Raw genomic sequence first — 22,274 nt, forward strand, 5'->3', positions numbered from 1 at the left:
ACGAAGGAAGGAGGAAGTGACTTGTGGAACGCTGAGAAAGGTAAAAATGCCTTCAAATAAGGAAGAGGAACGGACTGGGAGCAGTGTAAGCATGCCAGGGCAGATATTTAGGCTAAATTGTGGGAGCTAAGAACAAAAAGTACATTGATTTCTTTATTATGGCTAGCAGATATTTAAGGATGTTAGCACAGGTCTTTGAATAAATGTTGCTTCTAAGAGAAGTTACTATTTATTCCAAATTGGATGGGGAAGAAAGTTTTTGAAGAGGAACCTCTACTTAACTTTTTACAGCCTCCCAAGTAGCTGAGATTACAGGCGCACACCACCCCACCTGGCTAATTTTTTGTATTTTTAGTAGAGATGGGGTTTCTCCATGTAGGCCAGGCTAGTCTCAAACTCCTGACGTCAAGTGATCCGCCTGCCTTGGCCTCCCAAAGTGCTGGGATTACGGCACGAGACGCCACGCCCAGCCGATTTAGAAAGCTTACTTTCCCAAGGTTAAGTACGGCCTGTGACATAGCCTCAGGCAGTCCCGATGGCACGTGCTCAAGGTGATTGGGGCACAGCTTGTTTTTTTGTTTGTTTGTTTGTTTTTTGAGACAGAGTCTCCCTCTGTCGCCCAGGCTAGAGTGCAGTGGTGTGATCTTGGCTCACTGCAAGCTTCGCCTCCCAGGTTCATGCCATTCTCCTGCCTCAGCCTCCCGAATAGCTGGGATTACAGGCGCCCGCCACCACACCTGGCTAATTTTTGTATTTTTAGTAGAGACGGGGTTTCACCATATTGGTCAGACTGGTCTCGAACTCCTGACCTCAGGTGATCCACCCGCCTCGGCCTCCCAAAGTGCTGGGATTATAGGCATGAGCCACCACACCTAGCCCACAGCTTGGTTTATACATTTTAAATAGACATGAGACATCGATCAATACATGTAACATGTACATTGGTTCAGTCTGGTAAGGCTGAACAACGTGAGGAGGTGGAGGGCTTCAGGTCACAGGTAGATTTAAAGATTTTCTGATTGGCCATTGGTTGAAAGACTTATTATCTAAAGACCTGGAATCAAACAGAAAGGAATCCCTGGGTTAAGATGAGAGGTTGTAGAGAGCAAGGTTTTATTGCAGATGAAGCCTCCAGGCAGAAGACTTGAGGGAGCATAGATGGTAAATGCTTATCAGACTCAAGGAGACTGAAGGTCTCTGTGTCGATGTTTGTGAGGCTGGTCTGATTCCCATTTCCCCTCATGGCCTGAAGCAGTTTTTCAGGATAATTTAGAATGTTGTTGGCCAAGGAGAGGGTCCATCCTTTGGTTGGGGGCTTAGAATTTTAATTTTCATTTACACACAAATGAGAACACCAGGTCCTTCGACCGCTGATACCAAATCCTCTGTGAAGGAGAGACAGAAGGGGCCTCCTAGACTCCAGATTCAAGGTGCCCCGACTTCAGGGCTCACGGGAGCCTCCACGCTGGATGGGGAGGTGAGGAGGAGGACACGGAGGGCTCCTCTCTGGTGGGCCCAACTGGAGTGGTATGTGGCCTGGACTTGGCCAGCGCCCTCCCTTGTCTAAGTAAATAGACAGGCTCATGTTCCTGTGCACATCTCTGGAAAAGATGGGCCTTCCACATGCTTGAGGATGCAGTCATTGTCACTCTGGGTCAGCCTGTGCATCCGGGTCTGGGTGTGCTGACTCAGTCCCGGCCACGGGGGCTGTCCCGCATGGGCTATCAGCGGCCGGGCCCTGGAGGGAGGCGCAGAGACAGGTGGGAGTGATGGCATGCAGGCACGTGGAGATGGGGCACATGGAACCAGACAGGTCAGGAAGGCTCCGCACAGGAAGTGGGCACCCCGCGGAGGAGCCTGTCTGGCAGGCCTGGGGCGGTGGAGGGACCCATGGCAGAGAGGCCATGCGTCCCACGGTTTCTGTTTTTACCCTGGAGCTGTGCTGGGCAGTCCTTCCCCCAGGGCTTCGGGGTGGGCAGACGGCTCCTGCCCTCACATGGCTGAGGTTCTCCGGGAGGAGCAGATAAGAACCACTCGGAGGAGCAGCAGGACAGACAGGCCATCTCAGCGCAGCAGGTGAGGTTTCCTCCCTGACAGGCTGGAAAAGGCGGCCTGCCTCTTCCTTCAGTCTTGGCAGAGCAACTGTTCCCAGTGGCTTGATTTTGAAGAAGATACTGTTTAGGGAAGACACATTAGCCCGAAATTAGCGAATGCTAGTCTGGGATGCTGACAGAAGTCTATGTTGGGTTAAAAGAAGAGAGATAACAGCATTGAAATGCAAATTTAGCCATAACTGTTTACGTTAAGGATTATTTAAATAAGCTTTTGAAGATCCTTTTCTTTTCTTTTTTTCTTTTGAGATGGTGTCTTGCTCTGTCGCCCAGGCTGGAGTGCAGTGGTGCGATCTCAGGTCACTGCAACCTCCGCCTCCCTGGTTCAATCAATTCTCACCTCATAGCCTTCTGAGTAGCTGGGATTACAGGCATGCACCACCACGCCCAGCTAATTTTTTGCATTTTTAGTGAAGACAGGGTTTCACCATATTGGCCAGGCTGGTCTTGAACTCCTGACCTTAGGTAATCCACCCACCTTGGCCTCCCAAAGTGCCGGGATTATAGATGTGAGCCACCTCGCCCAGCCATGGTGTGTAATTTTTTTTTTTTTTTTGAGACAGAGTCTCACTCTGTCGCCCAGGCTGGAGTGCAGTGGCACGATCTCAGCTCACTGCAACCTCTGCTTCCCGGGTTCAAGAGATTCTCCTACCTCAGCCTCCCAAATAACTGGGACTATAGGTGCGCGTCACCATACCTGGCTAGCTTTTGTATTTTTACTAGAGACGGGGTTTCACCATGTTGGCCAGGCTGATCTCGAACTCCTGACCTTGTGATCCACCTGCCTTGGCCTCCCAAAGTGCTGGGATTATAGGCGTGAGCCACCATGCCCGGCCCGTGGTTTGTAATTTTTAGCATGCAAGTTCTGTAGATGGTTTGCTAAGTTTATACCAAAGTATTTAATTTTTCTTGGAGTAATTATGAATGTCTTTAACTTTGGTTTTCATGTTTCTTGTTGGTATACATCATTGCAAGTGATTGTTGTGTGCTGATCTTGCATTCTGCAATGTTGCTGAGCTCACCTGCTCAACCCAAGAGTTCCGACATGTAGGGAGGAGGAGTCCCTCGATAATGCACGCTCAACAGAGACTGAAGGATGGAGGTCGCTACTGTGGCTGCCCCGTTCCATGGTGACAGGCTCAGACACCACCTGTCAGAGGCAGTGCTCCACAATAGTGAGGTCCCGCCACAGGGAAGCCTGCACTGCAACTCCCCCTCTGCCAGGTGGGGTTAGGGGATGTTGAAGGCCCCAGGCCAATATTGGCACTGGGCTATGGAGGAAGGTTGTGAGGGGGCTGGGTCCTCAGGGCAGGGTGAGCAAGAGGTGAGGAGAAGGAGAACAGAAGGAACTGGTGGGAATGGGGAACAAAGATGAGGAGGGAGGCTAGACGGGGGGAAGGCAGAGGAGATAAAGAGAGTGAGGACCACAGGGCCCCATCACACGTCTCAGAGAGTGGAACTCCCTTGGGGCCCATCCATCTCAGAACACCCCTGGGTGAGCTCCATTTCCTCTTTGTTACTGAATGAGACTCTACCAAAAAAAAAAAAAAAAAAATCCCAAAGTGGACAGCTCTGTCTGAGACACACAGACAATCCCTGCAGAAGGCTGCACGGTGAAAGCTGGGCCCTCATGATGAGCCTGTTCAGACTCAGGTGTGGACAGTCGACAGGCCCTGGCAAAGGAGATGAATGTTTAAGACAAAAACCAGGAATATTGTGAGTGTCAGAAAACGGGGATGGTTTCAAGGGTCAAGAGAGCCTCCCTGTTTGGGGGAAATCCTGTTTGCACGTCTGACCAGGCCAGCCTCCACCCCACCCCTATACTGCTGGCCTCAGCAACAGAGCCTGGAGCCCCTTGGGTTCCCCCAGGGTGGGCCAGGCACACTTGTGGGGTCAGCAGGTTCTTGCAGACAAGACTAAGCCGAAACTCCCTCCTCTGCCTTCCAACACCAGGCCTCTCCATCCTAAACAAACAGAAACCTGTGCCTACTCCTCTGAGCGCTGTGTCCTCCGTTGTAAAATGCGGGTAACAATCCGGTGCGTGTGTGGCGGACTACCTACCCCAGAGTGGGGCCCACAGGCCTTCCCTCCGGCCTTGGCCTGCAGCCCCTCGCCCCTCCTACCCCATGCCTGCTTCCCGCAGGGGCACTAGAGGGACTGGTCTGATTTGAGGCTCTGTGCAAAGCGAGCCCAGCCTCTTCTCCCAGGCTGGCCTCTGGCCCCTCCCTGTGGCTGGCTTGAACCTCAGGAACTTGGGGTCCACAGTCCCCTTTAGGAAATGCAGAACTTCTGCTGGGCAGAGTGACTTCCAGGCCGCCTTTCCTGCGCCCACCCTGAGAAGCACACAGGCTGTGACCGGGGCCCTTTCCGGAGGGGACATTCGGTTTTTGTGGCGGGGACTTCCAGCCTGAGGCCGAAGGCGGAGGGTCCAACTTCACCTTTGCCCGCCCTTCCCCCGCTTTTTTGGGTCTCCTTTACCTGGGACAGGGCGGGACCCTCCTCCGTAGTCCTTGGGGCGGAACTGGCCCCGTGGCCCGGCCCGGCCCCACCTCCGCCCGCAGGCGGTCCCGGCCCACGCGGGAAGGTCCTGAAGCCCGGGCGGCCGGCGGGACCGGCGGAGACCCGTGGAGGCCGCGGACGATGGCGGGGCCGACGGAGGCCGAGACGGGGCTGGCCGAGCACCGGGCCCTGTGCGCGCAGCGGGGCCACCGCACCTACGCGCGCCGCTGGGTGTTCCTGCTCGCGGTCAGCCTGCTCAACTGCTCCAACGCCACGGTAGGGGCAGGGGCGGGGACCTCGGACCGGCCGGGTTTTGTTTTCTTGTGGCCACAGCCCGAGGTGCCAGGTGCTGGCTGGGGGCGGGGGGTGCCTTCTGGGGGTGGCTGGGGATTGCGGGCACTGGGGGCACTGCCTGTCCTGGAGGTGGCCGGGCCCAGGGCACAGAGCAGGGCTGGGTGCCCAGGGGGATCTGCCAGTCACGGAGTCCCAGCCCTTCCCAGCCTTCAGTGGCTCCAGCCAGAGGCCTGTGTCCCTCTTCCCCAGCCAGTCACATACAGGTGGCCCTGCGGTCGCCCTCTCTCGCTCCACCCCTCCCAGCCCCGGGACAGCAGGCACAGAGCAGAGGCACGCTTGGAGCCGCCCTCCCCTCCACCTGACTCTTTTTTTTTTTTTTTTGAGACGGAGTCTTGCTCTGTCCCCCAGGCTGGAGTGCAGTGGCGCGATCTCGGCTCACTGCAAGCTCCGCCTCCCGGGTTCACGCCATTCTCCTGCCTCAGCCTCTCCAGTAGCTGGGACTACAGGCGCCTGCCAACACGCCCGGCTAATTTTTTGTATTTTTAGTAGAGACGGGGTTTCACCGTGTTCGCCAGGATGGTCTCGATCTCCTGACCTCGTGATCCGCCCGCCTCGGCCTCCCAAAGTGCTGGGATTACAGGCTTGAGCCACCGTGCCCGGCCTCCACCTGACTCTTGAGTGAGGGGCGGCTCCTGGGCTGGGCTGGGTTCCGTCCTGCCCCCACCCCCTTCCGGTGCTGCACGCTGCATCCTTTCCCGCCCCGTGTGCCCTCATCAGCCATCCCCCGGAGCCCCAGGAACTGGTCGGGCAGCATCTGGCCAACGTGCAATGAACAGCTAGAGTTGGCAGCAGGACCCACAGCTCAGGGAGGCGCCGGGTCATGGGGATGGTCAGGAGGTCAGGGGCAGGAGTCACTCTTAGGCCTGGGTCAGGGCTCTTCCGGGTGGACCACGGGGCCTCTCCCCTCCTCCTTTGCTGGCTGGGTATGGAGAGCCAGCCCCTGGCTGAGACAGGCCCGGGATCTGCTGGACGGGCCTGGGGGCTGCCTGCTGCCCACAATGCTGGCACGAGCTGTAACTCACTGCTGTGGCTTGGCGTCCTGGCCCACCGTGTCCAGGCACTGGGGAAGCCATAACTGGCTTTGGGTGGAGTGTCTGAGGGTGCAGGGCTGGTTCCATGGTCCAAGAGTCAGTGGGTGTCCTGGGTGTGGGCCGTTCCGTGGACAGTCCTACTGCAGTTCTTCACCGTTTTATTAATATCCACAAGTCATCATGCAGCACACAGAAATCTCACCCTGACACCAAGAGTCCTCATGGTCTCTGCCTGGGTCACCACAGTGAGCCGTGAGCACCATGTTCACTCCAGCCAAGTTTCCTTGAGGCTAGAGGTTACTCATCGGCAGCCAGTGACCAGGGATCCCCGGTTCCAACGGGCAGCATGAGGGGCGGGCGGAGCAGAGCTTGGGTCAACACCCACCCCGGAAGGCAGCCCAGTGCTCTGGGTGAGGCTCAAAGGACCCAAGGGGGCGAGCGCAGACAGGGTCGAGGCTGGGAGAGGAGGAATGGAGTCGGACAGATCGTCCCCCCACGTTGCCCCGCACGCTTCAGACGCATCTCTGCTCAGTGAGTCAGCTGTGGGCCTCACTCAGGCCCCCGAGGAACCAGGACAGGGCTGAGGCTGGAGCGGCGGGCTCGGCTCCGCAGAGCGGGCTTTCTCTCCTGGGCTTGGCCAGGCGGGCAGCAGCTGGGCCTGGGGAGCTCGTTCTGTGCCTGGGAGATCTGCCCCGGCCCTGTCCTGCAGAAAAAGGAAGACAAGGCGGCTGTTGCCCAAGCTCCCTGTCTCGTGGGCTGAGTCAGACCCTGTCCGGGCGGAGCCTGGGTCTGGCTGCTCTGTCCGAGGGTGTGGCCTGGAGCTCAGCCGACTCATGGAAGTTGACCTTGAGTGACGCGGCCTCCTCGGGGCCCACGCCCAGGCGCCCTCCTCCCTCCCGGAGTGAGCCCCGGTGACCTGCTCCACTTTGGCCTCCCTCAGGGATGAGCCAGTCTCACCTCTTCTAGGCGGCCTTCCCCTCGGCCGCAGCGTGCGCTTGTGCCGTGTGCTGGACGTCTGTGGGGTGAAGAGCTCTAGCACTTGATAATGCCTGCAGCTGGCGAATGGTGCCCGCTCTGGCAACATTCTGCCCAAACACCTGGGCCTTGCAGGAGGGAAGGTCAGGCTGGCCTTGGGTGGGGCCGGCCTGCAATCCTAGAGGTTCTAGCTGAGACCCTGTCATGCCCACCTTTCCCTGCCTTGGAGCGCCAGGTCTGGTCTGGGCAGGGCTCGTGGTCCTGTGGGCTCTGGCCAGGTCCTTGGCCTCAGTGTCTGCCCCTCAGGCTGGTCCCCGGTCAGGGCACGCTCTCTGGCCCTGCACTGGGTGCCCGCCCTCGGGGGTGGCAGGGTGGCGCTCTCCTTGGGCGGGAAGGCCCCGTGTCCAGCTCGCTGCGTCCCCTCAGCCTCACAGGCCTGCTGGCACTCTGACTCCCTCGGGCTGGCTGGGGCCAGAGCATGGAGGTCCGGGGTCTGTGGCCCTGCGCTGACCAGGGCCGGCCCCCGCAGCTATGGCTCAGCTTCGCACCTGTGGCTGACATCATTGCTGAGGAGTTTGTCCTGTCCATGGAGCAGATCAACTGGCTGTCATTGGTCTACCTCGTGGTATCCACCCCGTTTGGCGTGGCGGCCATCTGGGTCCTGGACTCCGTCGGGCTCCGTGCGGCAGTGAGTCAGACCCCACACCATGGCCTGCTCTGGGACACGGCAGGGGCCCCTGCATTTGGGTACGAGAGTCAAGGCCTCCTCCCCAGACCAGGGCCCACCAGTTCCAACAGCTGGGGACCCCAGCAGAGCCGTCGAGGTGGCGGCGGTGGGAGGTCCAGGTGCTCGGAGGACGGAGCGGGCCCTTGGGCTGGTGGCAGCGTTCCTGACGCCATCCCTGACCCCCTCCTCACAGACCATCCTGGGCGCGTGGCTGAACTTTGCCGGGAGTGTGCTACGCATCGTGCCCTGCATGGTTGTTGGGACCCAAAACCCATTTGCCTTCCTCATGGGCGGCCAGAGCCTCTGTGCCCTTGCCCAGACCCTGGTCTTCTCCTCTCCGGCCAAGCTGGCTGCCTTGTGGTTCCCAGAGCACCAGCGAGCCACGGCCAACATGCTCGCCACCATGTGTGAGTTCCGGGGAGGGAGGCCGCCTGCCTGGGCTCACCCCAGGGTCTCTTCCGGCTCCACGCACAGATACTCGGCTCCCCGGGCTCTCTGGCCAGGGTGGAGGAGCTGGGGCCCGGAAGGTTCTGCCTGTGGGCTGGCGATGAAGCCGGGCCACAGCCGAGCTGACACGTTTCTCTGTGCATCCGTCCACCCAGCGAACCCCCTGGGCGTCCTTGCGGCCAACATGCTGTCCCCTGCGCTGGTCAAGAAGGGCGAGGACATTCCGTTAATGGTGAGGGGTCATGAGGCACCCGTGCCTGGCCTGTGTGGTGTGTGCGCCTGCACGTCTGTGTGTTCCTGAGCCCAAGTGTGTCCATGTTCCTATGCCCGTGTGTGATTCCCGTCCCCCTCCAGCCACCCGAGAAGGAGTCTCAGCCTGTCGCCCAAGCTGAATTGCAGTGGCGGGATCTGGGCTCACTGCAACCTCCGCCTCCTGGGTTTAAGCAATTCCCCTGCCTCATCCTCCCGAGTAGCTGGGACTACAGCCGTGTGCCACCATGCTTGGCTAATTTTTTTTTTTTTTTGTATTTTTGGTAGAGTTGGGGTTTCACCATGTTGGCCAGGCTGGTTTCGAACTCCTGACCTTGTGATCCGTCTGCCTCGGCTTCCCAAAGTGGTGGGATTACAGGCGTGAGCCACTGTGCCCGGCCAGTGTGTGATGTTTCTATGCGTGCCTGTGTGTATTGTGTGTGGTGTGTGCGGCGCGTCTCTGTTCCTGTGCCCATGTGTGTTGTGTGGTGTGTGCGTATGTGTCTGTGTATCTGTGCACGTGTGGTGTGTGCCTGTGTGTGCTTGTGCATGTGAATCGGGTGCATGGGGTGTGTCTGTGCTTGTGGGTATGTACTGAGCTTGTGTGTGTGCACGTGTGCCTCTGCACCCACCCGTGTCCGTGTGTTGAGCTCTATCATGGGCTGTGCAGCTGGCAGTGAGATGTGAGTCTGGAATCTGGGGGTGCTGGGCTAATGTCAGCCAGGAGGGTGTCACTGGTGAGGGATGCGATGACAGCCAGGGGTCCCCATGAGCCCCTGGAGCAGGCCCCTGTCAGCCTGGGCCTCGCAGAGGGCAGCTGCAGACCAGAGGTTGGGAGGCAGCCAGTGGTGGGGCAGGAGGAGCTGGGAGGTGGCGCCTGGGGCAGGCAGGGCTATGGCGTGTGTGGGCGCCAGTCTACGTGGTCTCCTTATGCACACACACCCCTCCCCAGCTCGGTGTCTACACCATCCCTGCTGGCGTCGTCTGCCTGCTGTCCACCATCTGCCTCTGGGAGAGCGTGCCCCCCACCCCGCCCTCTGCCGGGGCCGCCAGCTCCACCTCAGAGAAGTTCCTGGATGGGCTCAAGCTGGTCAGTGCCGGTGGGGCAAGAGGCTGAGGAGGTGATGGGTTTGGGAAGGGCCCCCCGGGCTCCGGGGCTGAGAGGTTCTTTCCCCGCAGCTCGTGCAGAACAAGGCCTACGTCATCCTGGCTGTGTGCTTGGGGGGAAGCATCGGGATCTTCACCAGCTTCTCAGCCCTCCTGGAGCAGATTCTCTGTGCAAGCGGCTACTCCAGTGTGAGCCCTGGCCCCACCCCTGAGGGCTGTGTCTCTGTCACCTGCCCCATATGGCCACAGAGTCACCGCCGCCTCCAGGGTGCCCAGTGTCCGACCCCGGCGGGGGCCACATTGACACCCTTCTGTGCTGTGGGCCCTCCCCAGATGCCCTGTGTGACATTATGTCTGCAGGCAGTGGAGGTGGTGGGCACAGCTGCAGTGGGGTGGGGCAGCTGTGGGATGGAGTGGAGGGACTGATGGTGCCCTGTGGATGGGAAGGTGGGGCCCCCAGGGCTCCCAGTGCCCCGCGCCACCTTCTGGTATCCAGACGTGCAGTGGGGAGGGCCTTGCTCTGCCCACACATCTCGGAGCTGGCCCTCTGCCCTCTGGGATCAGTGCTCAGTGTAGGATTCGGGGCACGTTTCCACCTTTGCCAGGGCCACAGGCACCACGGCCCTGTGGGGCCTCTGTGGAGACAGGATCTTCCCTTTAGCGATTGCTTTGCTCTGGGGTGGGGTGGGAAACACAAGGCAGGAAACCCTACCCGGCAGGCAGCCAGTGGTGCGGCTGGAACCTGTGTTGCTATGCCTGGGCCTTGGGCACAGCACACGGCCCTACACTGAGCCCCCTGCCCTGACGGCGTGCACCTAGGATAATGGTGGCCCCTTGGGGCCCTGGCCTCTTCTCGCCTCCTCCAGGGGTTTTCCGGCCTCTGTGGAGCTCTCTTCATCATGTTTGGGATCCTGGGGGCGCTGGCTCTCGGCCCCTATGTGGATCGGACCAAGCACTTCACTGAGGCCACCAAGATCGGCCTGTGCCTGACCTCTCTGGCCTGCGTGGCCTTTGCCCTGGTGAGGGTCTCCTCAAGCCAAGACCGCCCTGTGGGGGTGGGTGGGTGGCGAGGCCCGGAGAGGGCGGTTGGCGGCTTGGCTGGAACGGAGGTCTGGAATGTCTCATGCCCAGCTTCTGCCAGCCAGGGTGGCCCCTGGTGGGATGCGTTCTCCTGCCCCGTGCCCCATGTCCCGTGAAGCCAGGTCCAGTTCTGACCGCCACCCCCTCTGCCTGTCTGCCTGCCGTTCCGCTGCTCCCAGGTGTCCCAGCTGCAGGGACAGACCCTTGCCCTGGCCGCCACCTGCTCGCTGCTCGGGCTGTTTGGCTTCTCGGTGGCCCCCGTGGCCATGGAGTTGGCGGTCGAGTGTTCCTTCCCCGTGGGGGAGGGGGCTGCCATAGGCCTGATGTTTGTGCTGGGGTGAGTGAGTGTCCATCTGCCCCTGCTACACCCCAGAGATACTCCCCTTGCTCCACCCCTACCCCCCTGGGGTTGCACCATGTGGTCCAGGCCCCTTTTCGGGGAGGTGGGGAACCTGCCTGGCTCTGGCAAGGGCCGAGCAGGTTCTGAGCGCCTGCTGTGTGCAGGCCGGGCTGGCTGATAGGGCCCGTGACCGAGGCTGCGTGCTGCCTTTGGGAGGGTGGTGGCACAAGGGACAGCACCGATGTCAACACTTCCCAAGGTGGCACCTGGCTCCGAGGGGGTGGGCAGTGCAGCGGGGGCTGAGGGCCACGTGTGTCCAGGCAGGCGGAGGGAATACTCATCATGCTGGTGATGACGGCACTGACTGTGCCACGCTCGGAGCCGTCCTTCTCCACCTGCCAGCAGGGGGAGGATCCACTTGACTGGACAGGTGAGCCCCACATGGGGAGTCCCCGGGGAACAGGACAGGTGAGCCCCATGCAAAGAGTCCCCGGGAGCGGGACAGGTGAACCCTACGTGGGGAGCCCTAGACAGCAGGACAGGTGAGCCCCACGCAGGGAGTCCCCAGGCAACAGGACAGGTGTGGCTGAGATCAGAGGTGGGGCTGGCACACCCATATCCCAGACCCCATGCTAGTGACCTCTTTCAGGACCTGGGTCTGCAAACACCCCAGGGCTGTCAAGAGCTGGGAGTGGGCTCTCTGTCTGGGGCACTCTGTGGTCAAGGGCAGTGGGGTCACCACAGGCCAGCATCGGGCTCTGCCCATCTGTGGCCCCTGCTTTTGGCTGTGGGGACAGCTGTGCTATGTGTCCCCAGTGCCTCTGCTGCTGATGGCCGGCCTGTGCACCCTCTTCAGCTGCATCCTGGCGCTCTTCTTCCACACCCCATACCGGCGCCTGCAGGCCGAGTCTGGGGAGCCCCCCTCCACCCGGAACGCCGTGGGCGGCGCAGACTCAGGGCCAGGTGTGGACCGAGGGGGAGCGGGAAGGGCTGGGGTCCTGGGGCCCAGCACGGCGACTCCGGAGTCCACGGCGGAGGGGGCCTCGCTAGAGGACCCCAGAGGGCCCCGGAGCCCCCACCCAGCCTGACACCGAGCGACTCCCCGCAGCGCGCAAGGCCCAGCAGCCACCGACGCGCCCTCCCGCCCCGGCAGACTCGCAGGCAGGGTCCGACCGTCCAGGTTTATTGACCGGGCCGGGCCTCACTCCTCCTTCTCCTCCCCGTGGGTGATCACGTAGCTGAGCGCCTTGTAGTCCAGGTTGCCCGCCGCGTCGATGGAGGCGAACTGGAACATCTGGTCCACCTGCGGGCGGGGGCGAAAGGGCTCCCTGCGGGCTCCGCGAGCGAATTACAAGCGCGCACCTGCAGCGGCACCGGGTGTGGTTTCTGCGCCGCGGGAGGGGGAGCGGGGAGGGGCCGGGGTGGGGGGTGAGGGCGGCGCTGGAGGGGGCGGGGATGGGGGGTCGCGGCGGCGGCGGCTGCAGCCGCAGTCTGGGCGCAGGTGTCGGGCTCGGCCCTTCAGCAGCGTCGGGGAGGACCGTGTGGGGTCTGGGGGAGGTGCGGGGGTCCTGGGGGGTGGCCGGGCATTAGTCTCGCCCGCTGGGGCTGGGGCTGGGAGCGACGCGTTGGGGGTGGAGGGCGGCTCCGGACCGCACAGCTGTGAGCCCCGCCCCTCCGGCTGGGACAGACGCTCGGGCCGCGGAGGGGTCTCCAGCCGCTGACCTAACGGAGGGGAGGGGTCTCCAGCCGCTGACCTGACCCCTCTGAGCCAGTTCCGTCCCTCAGACGGGCACTTCGGGAGCGCCCCCGGGGGTCTGTCCTGTCCTGGGTCCTAACCGCGGCGCTGCAGCCCCTCGGGCTCCGCGTCCCCCTCCACCCAGCTGACCCCGGGAGCCCCGTCCGCCCCTCGTGGGCTTGGCAGGGGAGCTGCGGGCCAGACCTCATCCGCCGTCATCTTGTCAGCCTGGGACATCAGCAGACGCTTGATGCTGAGGACGAGGAAAGGGGTCAGCGCGGGCCGATGCGGGGGCGCAGGGGCCTTCTCGGTGGGGCTCAGGTGCTCCAGGGGCCCCAGGTTGCACTCGCTCACTGCACTCCCGCCCTTCCCGCTGGAGTGTGGCCCTGGGGCAGGTCCCTTCCCAACACACACTCAGGGGTCATCACTTCTGGGGGAGCCGCTGATGGGGACAGAGCCCGAGGGAGCTTAGAGGACACACTCAGGGGTCATCACTTCTGGGGCGGCCGCCTGGGGGCCGCTGATGGGGACAGAGCCGGAAGGAGGTTACAGGCCAGCGCCTGGCACTTTCCCGGGCGCCTAGCAGGAGCTGAAGATGGAGAAGTGGGCTGAGGGGAAGCTGCCCCCCGCCCCGCGGCAAAGGCGCTGGTCCCTGTGTGAGCAGGGTCCTGGGTTCGCTCCTCATGGCCCTGAAGCCAGTCAGAGGTGGGGAGGTGGGCGTGGCATCTGGTGGCTGACTGTCCCTTTTGGGACAGGGTGAGATCGCTGGGGTCCCCCGGAGGCCGGGCCGCCCTGGCCGAGCCGGGCACTCACTACTCCTTGTTGATTTTCCCTTTCCCGTCCGGGTCCAGCATCTTGAAGGCGTTTAGAATGGTCTCCTCGGCATCCGTACCTGCCACAAAGGCAGCTTCAGCCCTGGGCCTTCAGGGTGGCCGTCCTGCTGTGGCTGCCAAGGGCAGATGGCAGGAGGGGAGACCCCTGCCCCAAGCAGGGGGAGACTCCAAGCCTCTGCCTGAAGGCCTTCTCCTTTCCTGAGCCCCCAGGAGGCCTCGTCGGGCACTCCTGCCCTGGGGTGTAGTGAGTTTTGGGGTGCCCAGGGTCAGCCCAGGCCTGGAGCTGGGGGTGAGTGCTGCATGAGTGAGGGACAGAGGTGTCGACGGTGGGTCACAGAGCATGTGGGGCAGGAGGGCGGGCCTGGGCACATGGCTCTGGGGTGGCTGACGGGGCCCCACAGTTGTTCGCTCCCAGAGTGCCAGGCCCTAGGGCTTCTCCAGAGATCGGAAAAGGGGGATTTTTATGTGAAATGTCCGGGTCTCTAACTGTCAGGAATTAGCTAGAAGGGCAAGGCCTGCCCCACCAGTGCTCACCGCTCAGCTTCTCCCCAAACAGGTTCAGAAACATGGTGAAGTTGATGGGTCCTGAGGCCTCTTTGAGCATGGCGTCCAGCTCGTCGTCCTTGACGTTGGTCTTGCCTGTTACAGACGTGGGGGCGTCACAGGGCAGGGCTTGCTGCCTGCCCTGTGCCATCAGCAGGTGACCCCAGCACAGGGCCAGGCGGGCAGATGGGAGGGGTGGGGAGGGAGCGGGAAGGAGGCGCTTGGCCCAGGCACGCGGGGCAGTGGGTGCATCTGGCTGGCTGTGTCCACCTCACCCCAAACCCTGAGCCCCAGGACTAAGTGCTGAGGGAGAGGGAGGTGACACAGAGCCTGGGAAGGTGCTGGAATCTGCTGTTCTTAACTTGGGCATAAGCAGGGCCGAGCGGAAGGTGGGTCACTTGCGACCCTCCCACCCCAAGGAGAAATCACTCCCCAGCTCCCAGGGCAGGACTGAAGCCTCCTGCCCTCCTGCCTCAGGTCAGAGGCAGCTGCTGGGAACAGAATGTGCCGCAGAGAGAACTGAAGCTGCGGGAGGGCAGTATGCCCCACCACATTCGGGCTGTGCTGCAGAGGCTGGGCAGGGACTCCATGCCCCCACCTCCCGCCCCAACACTGTGGTCCGGCTGGGCAGGGTCTCCACGCCCTCCCCCAGCTCTGTGGTCCCGCCGGGCAGGGTCTCCACGCCCTCTGTCAGCTCTGTGGTCCGGCCTGGGGGCAAGCCACCTGCCTGCCTGTGGTGTCCTACCAGAGCGTCGGCCCCTCCCTGGAGCCTGCTGCCCCAAAGCCCACTCTGAGTTTCCAGGCTTGGGCTGTTGCATCCACCCTGTCTCACCCTGGGATGCTCTCTGCCAGCTCTGATGGAACAAAGGGCGGCCGGGGCCATCGCCTCGCAGCCTTCAGGGCCGTGGGTGGGCCTCTAAGGCGCGGGCCCTGGCTCCACTCGAGGAGGGGCCGCGACATCTGGAGCTGGAGGACCTCTGTGTTCGCCTCCTCCAAGGGCTCCGAGGTGTTCTGCCTGGATACCTACCCAGGGAGGCGTAGGTGTCCTTCAGGTCCTCCTTGTCAATGAAGCCATCTCGGTTCTGATCCATGAGTGTGAATGCCTGGGAACCAAGGCCAGGGCTGCTGTGCTGCCGACCCGGCTGGGCTCTGCCCCGCCCCCTGCTCCCGGCCCTGGAACTAGCCCCGCACAGGCTCCTGGGGGTGGGGCTCCCAGTGAAGCAGGAAAGTCTCACCTCCTTGAACTCCTGGATCTGAGTCTGCTCGAAGTTGGAGAAGACATTGGATGAGGCTCTCTGGGCCCGGAGGGCACCCCCTTCCTTCTTCTTGGTCTTCCTGCTGGCCTGCAGTGGGAGCACCATGGCTGAGGGTCCTGGGCTGACTGAGGAAACCCTCCAGGGCACCCAGAGTTTTGAGAGACTTAACTCAGATGAAGGGTGACCTCAGCCCTTGGGGCTGGAGGGGGCCAGGCAGCTGAGGAGCACGCCAGCCTCAGGCTTGGGTAGCTGGGGTTGGGGGCAGGACGGCTGCAGGTGTCTGGCTTCAGCACAGGGAGTGGGGGAGGCACAGTGGCTTCCAGAAAGGCCCACAGCGCACAGTGGTCAGGGATCGCGGTCCAGCAGGAGCCAGCTTGGCCTCTGAAGGCTTGAGGGGCAAGTGGACTCTGGGTGGGCTTGTTCTGGGTACCGGGATTTCGGGAAGGCCAGGAACCCCCTCATCCTGCTCTGGACTCTCACCAGGGCAGCGGCGTGGGGCATGTACCTCCCACCACACAGCACAACCCACACCTGCAAGGTCACACACACGCACATACACACGCTCATGCACACACACATGCACGCACAGCACATGCCCACACCTGCACTCACGCGCATGCACAGACACGCCCACGCTCTTGTCTGTGCACATGTACACATGCACAGCACAACTCACACCCACATGCCTGCCCCAGGCATGCACGGCGGCCTGCTCACCATGCCTGCTTCTGCCTGCTTCAATGCGTATGCCCAGGGCCCCAGGTCTTGCCCATCTTAAGCTCCTGCTTGGTCCCCCAGGACAGTTCAGACTCCGGCTGCCACTCCTTACAAGGACAGGCTTGGGGCTACCCCAGGGGACTGGACAACTGCAGAGTGAGCTTTGGCAGCCCTGCAGTGACTCACACCCTTGCCCTGCCCCACCCCGCAAGGCCCCCAGCCTCCCCGGACACCTCTGGCCAGGACCACCTCCCACCCCACGTGTCCCCGAGCCCCGGGGAGGCTTTGTTCTCCCAAGGATTCTGTGTGTCACCAGGGCCACCTGTACACGCTCTTGGCTGGGGGCCTGGGCACCCTGGAACTGCAGGAGCCAGAGGAAGGGGCACTTTTTCTAGATTTGCACAAAGCTGCTGTGGGCGACTGCAGCTAGTCACCAGGCTTCTGCCAAGCACACTCTGTCTGTCAGGGGTGTCCACGCCCCTCCCTGCCTTGGTGACAGAAAAGTCAGTCCATAGCCTTGGCCCTGGGACCACCCCGTCTGACCTCATGGCTGGGAGCCTTGCCTGGCCCATGGGTGATGACATTTCTGGGTTGGAGGAGCCATAGAGATGGCCAAGTCGCTCAGATGGGCTGGGGGGGGGGACTCCAGGGCCCTGAGCCGGGTCTTCCCCACTATTCCATGGCCTCAGGGGCAGAGTCTGGGGAAGGGACCTGGCCCAGGGTCTGTTGGTGGTGCCAGACATCAGAGGCCACCACAGTCAGAATCCAGATGCCCTGGTTCAAGGGGTGAGGGGAGGGTCTGCAGGCCAAGCAGGATCAAGGAGGAGGCCTACAGGTTGAATGGAGAACAAGCTTTTGGAGCCCCCCAGGCCTGCGTCTGGGTGGGAGGCAGCAGGTAACAGGACCCAGGGTGCCTGCCCCTCGGTGCTGCAGGGGCAGGGGTGGGAGTGCATGCAGCCACAATAGCGGGTGGAATCCCCTGGCGGCGCCACCGTGTCTGCAAAGCTAAAAAGACAGGTGCCACTTGCACGTCTCTTGAGCAGAGGTCCTACCCCCCGAGGGACACATGGTCACAGTTGGCGTCTCCTGAGATGCTGCCTGGTGCCATCCCCAGGTCCAGCGGCCTCTACGAAGCACGGACGCCTGAGGTCGAGGATCCTGGGAGGCATGACCTGCCCAGGAGGGACCTAGGGCCAACTGCAAGGGGCCAGGTGACCAGATGTGGGAACCTGGGGCTAGGAGCAAGAGCCAGGTCATCCCCTGCTGCCAGTCCAGGGGGGTCTGGGTGTGACCCTGAAGGGGCACTGCTGGGCTGCAGGAATGGGAACCACAGCGAGGGGGGAAGCATGGTTGGGAGGCCCCCCAAGGCCACCGGGATTGTGAGAAGTGCTGCAGAGCCCCCTGCAGAGGGTTCCCAGGCCACTGGAGTCTGAGCACAGTGCTAAAGATAGCAGCAGAGCCTGAGCCGGGGGAGTATCGGCTTCTGCACCCACAGCTGACCTGACAGCTGCAGAGGCCCCCGCGGGCGGCCCCGAGGGTGGTGTGCTGAGCCAGGTGGGACCCTCCCACCACTATGCTCTCAAGAAAGGCCCTGAGCAAAGGCAAGTCTCCATCGGCTTCAGGGGGTCTTCCCCAGGCGGTGTGTGTTTGCCCGCCTGTTTTCTCTGCTGGTGCCCTGCCCTGCCCCACCTCTGGTGGAAGCTGCTGGTATGTCCCCCTCACTCCCCACCTTGGGCCCCAGAGACACTTATTTTTGATTCTGGAAGCAGGAGTTGCTGAAGAGTCTGGTTTATTTTAAAATCCAGTGAAGGGAAAACCCACTGTCACCTGAGGCCGTCTGCCCTGGTGGAAGAGGGGGCTTGCCGAGGGCCAGGATGGTTCTGTGCCTCGTGGATCCAGTGTGCACCTGCGGCTTCCTCAGCGTGCAGTAGGCCTGGGGAGGGCTGGAGTTTGCTTCTGGCCCCCTGAGGACAGGGTTTCAGGCAGAGGCCTCAGGCAGGAGTCCTCAGGGGCTGCCAGTCAACCTCACAGAAGCTGGAGAAAAGATCAGGGTGGCCCTACAGCAAGTCCCCAACCTTTTTGGCACCTGGGACAGGTTTCATGGAGGACAATTATTCCGTATTGGGGAGGAAGGTTTTGGGATGAAACTATTCCACCTCAGTTCATCGGGCATTAAATTCTCACAAGGAGAGTGCAACCCAGATCCAAGTGCACAGCTCACAGTAGGGTTCGCGCTCCTATGGGAATCTGATGCCCAGGCTGATCTGAAAGTAGGTAGAGCTTGGGCGATCATGCTCCCTCAATGCTCCCTCACCTCGTCCTGTGCTGCCCGGTTCCTAACGGGCCACAAGCTGGTACTGGTCCGCGCCTGGGGGTTGGGGACCCCTGCCCTGTATGATTGGCCTTGGTATACCCAGCCCAGGAAACAAAGCCCAGTGACTTCCTAGTTTCTCCACCAGAGAGGCCCAGGCCCTGGACCCCAGAGCAAGCCAGGAGAGGGGGCAGAGGCGACTTAGGCCCAGACAGGCAGCCCAGGCAGCCAGGATCGCGGGTCGTCCCCATGCTCGCTTCAGGAGTCCTGGAGTTTGTGATGCTGCACCTTAGCGAGGCCCGAGCCATAGTTCTCCAGTTGCTTCCGCCCGTAGCAGTGCAGGGCCAGGAGAGGGGACACAGGAGGCCTTGCGTCACTACTGCATGGGGCCAAAGGGGGCCCGCGGGTGGCCCAGCACTGGCAGCATGGCTGCCGCCAGGAAGACCCAGAATGTGGGAGGGGTCAGGCTCCTGCCTGGACTCCAGGCCTGGTGTCCATGGGGCTGGCGGGTCAGCACCTCGGGCACAGCAGGGAGGCTGCATGGGCACCGCAGGCCGATCTCTGGGCAGCTATGGGAGACACACAGCTACTGGGAGGTGGACAGAGGCCAGCAAAGACCAGTGTGGGGCTCAGTGGTCCCCAAGCCTGGGCCGGGGCGAGCCCTTGGAGCCGTGGAGTCCTGAGGGCTGGAGTCGGGAGACCCAGGGGGCAGCCTCTGTCCCTGGTCTTCCCAAGAAGATTCCAGCCCCTCCTCAGGACAGAAGTGATGGGGCATCCTGGGGTGAGGAAGCTCCAGCTCCGGGGCGAAGGGCGCCCGGTGCTCCCAGGCAGAGCAGCCGCAGGAAGAGGGGCCTGGAGACCATGCTCCCGCGGGCCGCGGAATCCAACGCGGCCCAGCCGGCGACAGACACTACTGCCTTTTAGGGGAAGGACCTGCCCGGGGAGCCACCTGCACTCGGCTCACACTCCGCTCCCAGGACCCCCAGGTCCCTGCCCAGGCCACCCTCGGGTGGGCGCGGTCCGCGGGGCTGGACCCGCCCGAGCCGCCCTGACCTCAGGCCTCCGACGCTCCGCGAAGAAGACAGAGTGCGCCCCGGTCCGCAGTCTGGGGTGTGGACACACGGCCAGGACGCGGACGGCGGGGCCTCTGCAGCAGCGCGGGGAGACAGCGGACGCCCAGCCCTGCGGGGAAAGGAAACCCCCCGCCCACTCGGCGCAGACCCCGCCTCACACAGCAACTGCGCAGGCGCAGCCCATGGTCCTCCGCGCACTCCCCAGCCTTTGTGCGCGTGCGCCTCACGTGACGTCACCGCCGCGCGGGGGCGCGCAGTCAACCTCTGGCCGCCAGGGGGCGGCCCCCCACCTTCTCCCCGCCCTCTCGCCGCTGGCGGCGCATGCGTCCGCCTTTGCCTCCAAGGCTTTGCGGGCTTGTGCGGCATCCTCCTCGGTCTGCAGGTTGTGCTTCCGGTGGGGAGGTCAGGGACAAGATGGTGCCGCCGGTGGAAGTCTCTCCGCTTATCAAGGTGATCCAGGCTTTGCAGCCGCCGCCCAGTGCTCTGGGCTCCCCCGTGTCCCGCCCCGCAGCTCCGACCCCGCGGACCGCGACCCCCGGCCCCCGCCCCCATGATCCTCGCCCGGCGACCTTCGCCCGGCGACCGGACCCCCACCCCTCCTGCGACCTCTGCCCAGCGACCCCACCCCCTCTCCTCCCGCGACCCCCGTCCCGCGAGCCCCGTTTCGCGCCGCCTCTGACCAACCTTTCTCGCAGCTCGGCCGCTACTCCGCCCTGTTCCTCGGTGTGGCCTACGGAGCCACGCGCTACAGTGAGTGACCGCGGGCGGGGCCGGGGCGGGGTCTGCTCGGCTTTCCCGTGGAATTCCTGTGCTATTTGGAGAACTCCAGCTCTGGAAGGGGGGCTGGGACGCATGCGAGGCTGCAGGACCGTGTCCTCCACCGAGCGTGACCCCAAGAGTGGAATCAGCTCACCCAAAGCTCAGGCTTCTGAGGCCCGGGCGGGGGACTCGAAAACGGCTTCTTGGTGAAAACGGGTGCTAAGTGGGTGTTGGGAGTGCTGAGGTCTGACGGGAGGCAGTCCCTGTTCGCGGAGGACGAGTGAGCCAGTGCGTGAGTGGGTGGGCAGCAGGGACCCTGTAGCCTCTGGGTTGGACTCTTCAGGGTGAAGGTCAGGCGTTGACTCGCATTAACATAAAGAGAGGGGACAGCAGGTGCGTCTGGTTTACAGCGTCGCTGAAGATACCTTCACCTGTGGACTCAGTTCCTTTTGTGCAGCATTTCCAGTGAATTTTATTCTCCTGCATTCCGCCAAACAGATTACCTAAAACCTCGGGCAGAAGAGGAGAGGAGGATAGCAGCAGAGGAGAAGAAGAAGCAGGATGAACTGAAACGGATTGCCAGAGAATTGGCAGAAGGTACGAGTGACACTGGCTCTTATAGATTGTCCCTCCCAGGTTTGTGCCGGGATAAGGAAAATGGAGGAGGACATTTTTTTTTTTTTTTTTTTTTTTTGAGACGGAGTCTTGCTCTGTCGCCCAGGCTGGAGTGCAGTGACGCGATCTCGGCTCACTGCAAGCTCTGCCTCCCGGGTTCACGCCATTCTCCTGCCTCAGCCTCTCTGAGTAGCTGGGACTACAGGCGCCCGCCACCACGCCCGGCTAATTTTTTGTATTTTTGGTAGAGATGGGGTTTCACCGTGGTCTCGATCTCCTGACCTCGTGATCCGCCCGCCTCGGCCTCCCAAAGTGCTGGGATTACAAGCGTGAGCCACCGCGCCCGGCCGGAGGAGGACATTTAAGCAGAGCTAAGTAGATGCAGATTGTTTAAAAATGGGGGAGCTGGCCAGGCGTGGTGGCTCATGCCTGTATCCTAGCACTTTGGGAGGCCGAGGTGGGCAGATCACCTGAGGTCAGGAGTTCAAGACCATCCTGACCAACATGGTGCAACCCTGTCTCTACAAAAATCACCCGGGCATGGCCCGGTGCAGTGGTTCATGCCTGTAATCCTAGCACTCTGGGAGGCTGAGACAGGCAGATTGCCTGAACTCTGGAGTTTGAAACCAGCCTGGGCAAGATGGTGAAACCCCATTTCTACTAAAATACAAAAAATCATCCGGGCATGGTGGCAGGCACCTGTAATCCCAGCTACTCAGAAAGCTGAGGCATGAGAATTGCTTGAACCCGGGAGGCGGAGGTTGCAGTGAGCTGAGATCACGCCACTGCACTCCAGCCTGGGCAGCAAAGTGAAACTTTGCTAAAAAAAATTAGCCAGGCATGATGGCGGGTGCATGTAATCCCAGCTACTCAGGAGGCTGAGGTGGGAGAATCGCTTTAACCTGGGATGCAGAGGTTGCAGTGAGCTGAGATTGCGCCATTGGGTGACAGAGCGAGACTCCGTCTCAAAACAAAAAATCAAAACAACTGGGAAGCTGAAATGGTCTTTAGGTTGCCTGAATGTAGTAACATGTGCTTTTCTTCTAACCTTCCAGCCCAAGATGACAGCATATTAAAGTGAGTGACCCTGCGACCCTCTCTTTGGAGCAGCAGCAGATGAATAAAGCTTCCTGTGTTGTGTGATCCAGCTCCTTCTCATTTGCTGTTGCTGGTTGTCGAATTCTTAGGTTGAAGTTCTGTCCACCTCCCAGTTCACATGAGGTAGAAGACAGGGAGGGGGTTTCAAAAGAATCCACGTCACCATTCACAGACCCAGAATGCATCATATAAATCCAATGGGAAGGACAGATGCATGCTGCCTGTTCTGTCTGGGGCATCCAGGTGGGGAGCCCCAAAGGGTGTCTGTAATGGAGTCAGTCAGCTGGGGGCCTCATGAGTACTGGGGTTGTCTTGATTCTGAGTTCTAGGCTGCTGCTGTCAGCAGCCCAGACCCCTGGATGGGGAGGGGTGGGCACTGACTGACGCCCTTACAGTTGGGAAGCTGGGTCCTCC

The 22,274-nt window shown here is 61.7% G+C and overlaps 4 protein-coding genes across 6 annotated transcripts; 2 read left to right on the forward strand and 2 right to left on the reverse strand.

Annotated features, from left to right (window-relative positions):
- Window positions 1-1,317: 1,317 nt before the first annotated feature.
- Window positions 1,318-7,531, reverse strand: LOC131381646 (uncharacterized). Its single transcript, XM_058430110.1, has 6 exons — window positions 7,519-7,531; window positions 7,183-7,435; window positions 6,549-6,698; window positions 5,629-5,740; window positions 4,590-4,825; window positions 1,318-2,174 (listed from the first exon to the last, which is right to left on the reverse strand). The coding sequence occupies exons 1-6, from the start codon at window positions 7,529-7,531 to the stop codon at window positions 1,646-1,648; spliced, it is 1,293 nt and encodes a 430-aa protein (XP_058286093.1). The 3' UTR covers window positions 1,318-1,645.
- Window positions 4,882-16,107, forward strand: SLC49A3 (solute carrier family 49 member 3). 2 transcript variants are annotated; one of them, XR_009210577.1, is made up of 12 exons: window positions 4,882-4,956; window positions 7,500-7,658; window positions 7,891-8,104; window positions 8,300-8,376; window positions 9,346-9,483; window positions 9,573-9,689; window positions 10,367-10,519; window positions 10,760-10,917; window positions 11,241-11,350; window positions 11,737-11,883; window positions 14,045-14,188; window positions 16,086-16,107. XR_009210577.1 is itself a non-coding variant. In XM_058430207.1 (11 exons), the coding sequence occupies exons 2-11, from the start codon at window positions 7,557-7,559 to the stop codon at window positions 12,148-12,150; spliced, it is 1,338 nt and encodes a 445-aa protein (XP_058286190.1). In that variant the 5' UTR covers window positions 4,882-4,956; window positions 7,500-7,556; the 3' UTR covers window positions 12,151-12,286. The 2 variants fall into 2 exon arrangements, 1 of the variants encoding a protein (XP_058286190.1); XM_058430207.1 differs by lacking the exons at window positions 14,045-14,188; window positions 16,086-16,107 and adding an exon at window positions 12,029-12,286.
- MYL5 (myosin light chain 5) lies at window positions 12,088-16,131 on the reverse strand. The gene is made up of 7 exons (XM_032135389.2): window positions 16,005-16,131; window positions 15,267-15,374; window positions 15,059-15,134; window positions 14,023-14,127; window positions 13,469-13,547; window positions 12,860-12,908; window positions 12,088-12,223 (listed from the first exon to the last, which is right to left on the reverse strand). Exons 1-7 carry the CDS (start codon window positions 16,005-16,007, stop codon window positions 12,122-12,124), a joined length of 522 nt encoding a protein of 173 aa, XP_031991280.1. The 5' UTR covers window positions 16,008-16,131; the 3' UTR covers window positions 12,088-12,121.
- A 1,636-nt stretch (window positions 16,132-17,767) lies between these two features.
- ATP5ME (ATP synthase membrane subunit e) lies at window positions 17,768-21,905 on the forward strand. Of its 2 annotated transcripts, XM_032135390.3 has the most exons (4): window positions 19,671-19,838; window positions 20,084-20,138; window positions 20,646-20,744; window positions 21,818-21,905. In XM_032135390.3, exons 1-4 carry the CDS (start codon window positions 19,710-19,712, stop codon window positions 21,841-21,843), a joined length of 309 nt encoding a protein of 102 aa, XP_031991281.1. In that variant the 5' UTR covers window positions 19,671-19,709; the 3' UTR covers window positions 21,844-21,905. The 2 variants fall into 2 exon arrangements, with proteins under 2 accessions (XP_058286191.1, XP_031991281.1); XM_058430208.1 differs by lacking the exon at window positions 20,084-20,138 and having other exon boundaries at window positions 17,768-19,838.
- The last annotated feature ends 369 nt before the right edge of the window (window positions 21,906-22,274 follow it).

This window comes from Hylobates moloch, unplaced genomic scaffold, assembly GCF_009828535.3.
Source record: "Hylobates moloch isolate HMO894 unplaced genomic scaffold, HMol_V3 SCAFFOLD_17, whole genome shotgun sequence".
NCBI lineage: Eukaryota > Metazoa > Chordata > Mammalia > Primates > Hylobatidae > Hylobates > Hylobates moloch.

Bases quoted from the DNA above. Each gene is read 5' to 3' on its own strand.
- ATP5ME (XM_058430208.1), top strand. From the start codon at position 18,812: ATGGGGCTGGCGGGTCAGCACCTCGGGCACAGCAGGGAGGCTGCATGG. The intron at 19,839-20,645 runs GTGATCCAGGCT...TCCGCCAAACAG, and splicing joins AAGTCTCTCCGCTTATCAAG to ATTACCTAAAACCTCGGGCA. The intron at 20,745-21,817 runs GTACGAGTGACA...CTAACCTTCCAG, and splicing joins TGCCAGAGAATTGGCAGAAG to CCCAAGATGACAGCATATTA.
- LOC131381646 (XM_058430110.1), bottom strand. The intron at 6,699-7,182 runs GTGGGCATGACA...CTTTTTCTGCAG, and splicing joins GCGCTCCAAGGCAGGGAAAG to GACAGGGCCGGGGCAGATCT. The intron at 2,175-4,589 runs GTAAAGGAGACC...TTCCCTAAACAG, and splicing joins AGGGTCCCGCCCTGTCCCAG to TATCTTCTTCAAAATCAAGC.
- MYL5 (XM_032135389.2), bottom strand. The intron at 15,135-15,266 runs GTGAGACTTTCC...CTTGGTTCCCAG, and splicing joins AGATCCAGGAGTTCAAGGAG to GCATTCACACTCATGGATCA. The intron at 13,548-14,022 runs GTGAGCACTGGT...CCTTTGTGGCAG, and splicing joins GTTTGGGGAGAAGCTGAGCG to GTACGGATGCCGAGGAGACC.
- SLC49A3 (XM_058430207.1), top strand. From the start codon at position 7,557: ATGGAGCAGATCAACTGGCTGTCATTGGTCTACCTCGTGGTATCCACC. The intron at 9,484-9,572 runs GTCAGTGCCGGT...CTTTCCCCGCAG, and splicing joins TCCTGGATGGGCTCAAGCTG to CTCGTGCAGAACAAGGCCTA. The intron at 10,520-10,759 runs GTGAGGGTCTCC...CGCTGCTCCCAG, and splicing joins CCTGCGTGGCCTTTGCCCTG to GTGTCCCAGCTGCAGGGACA.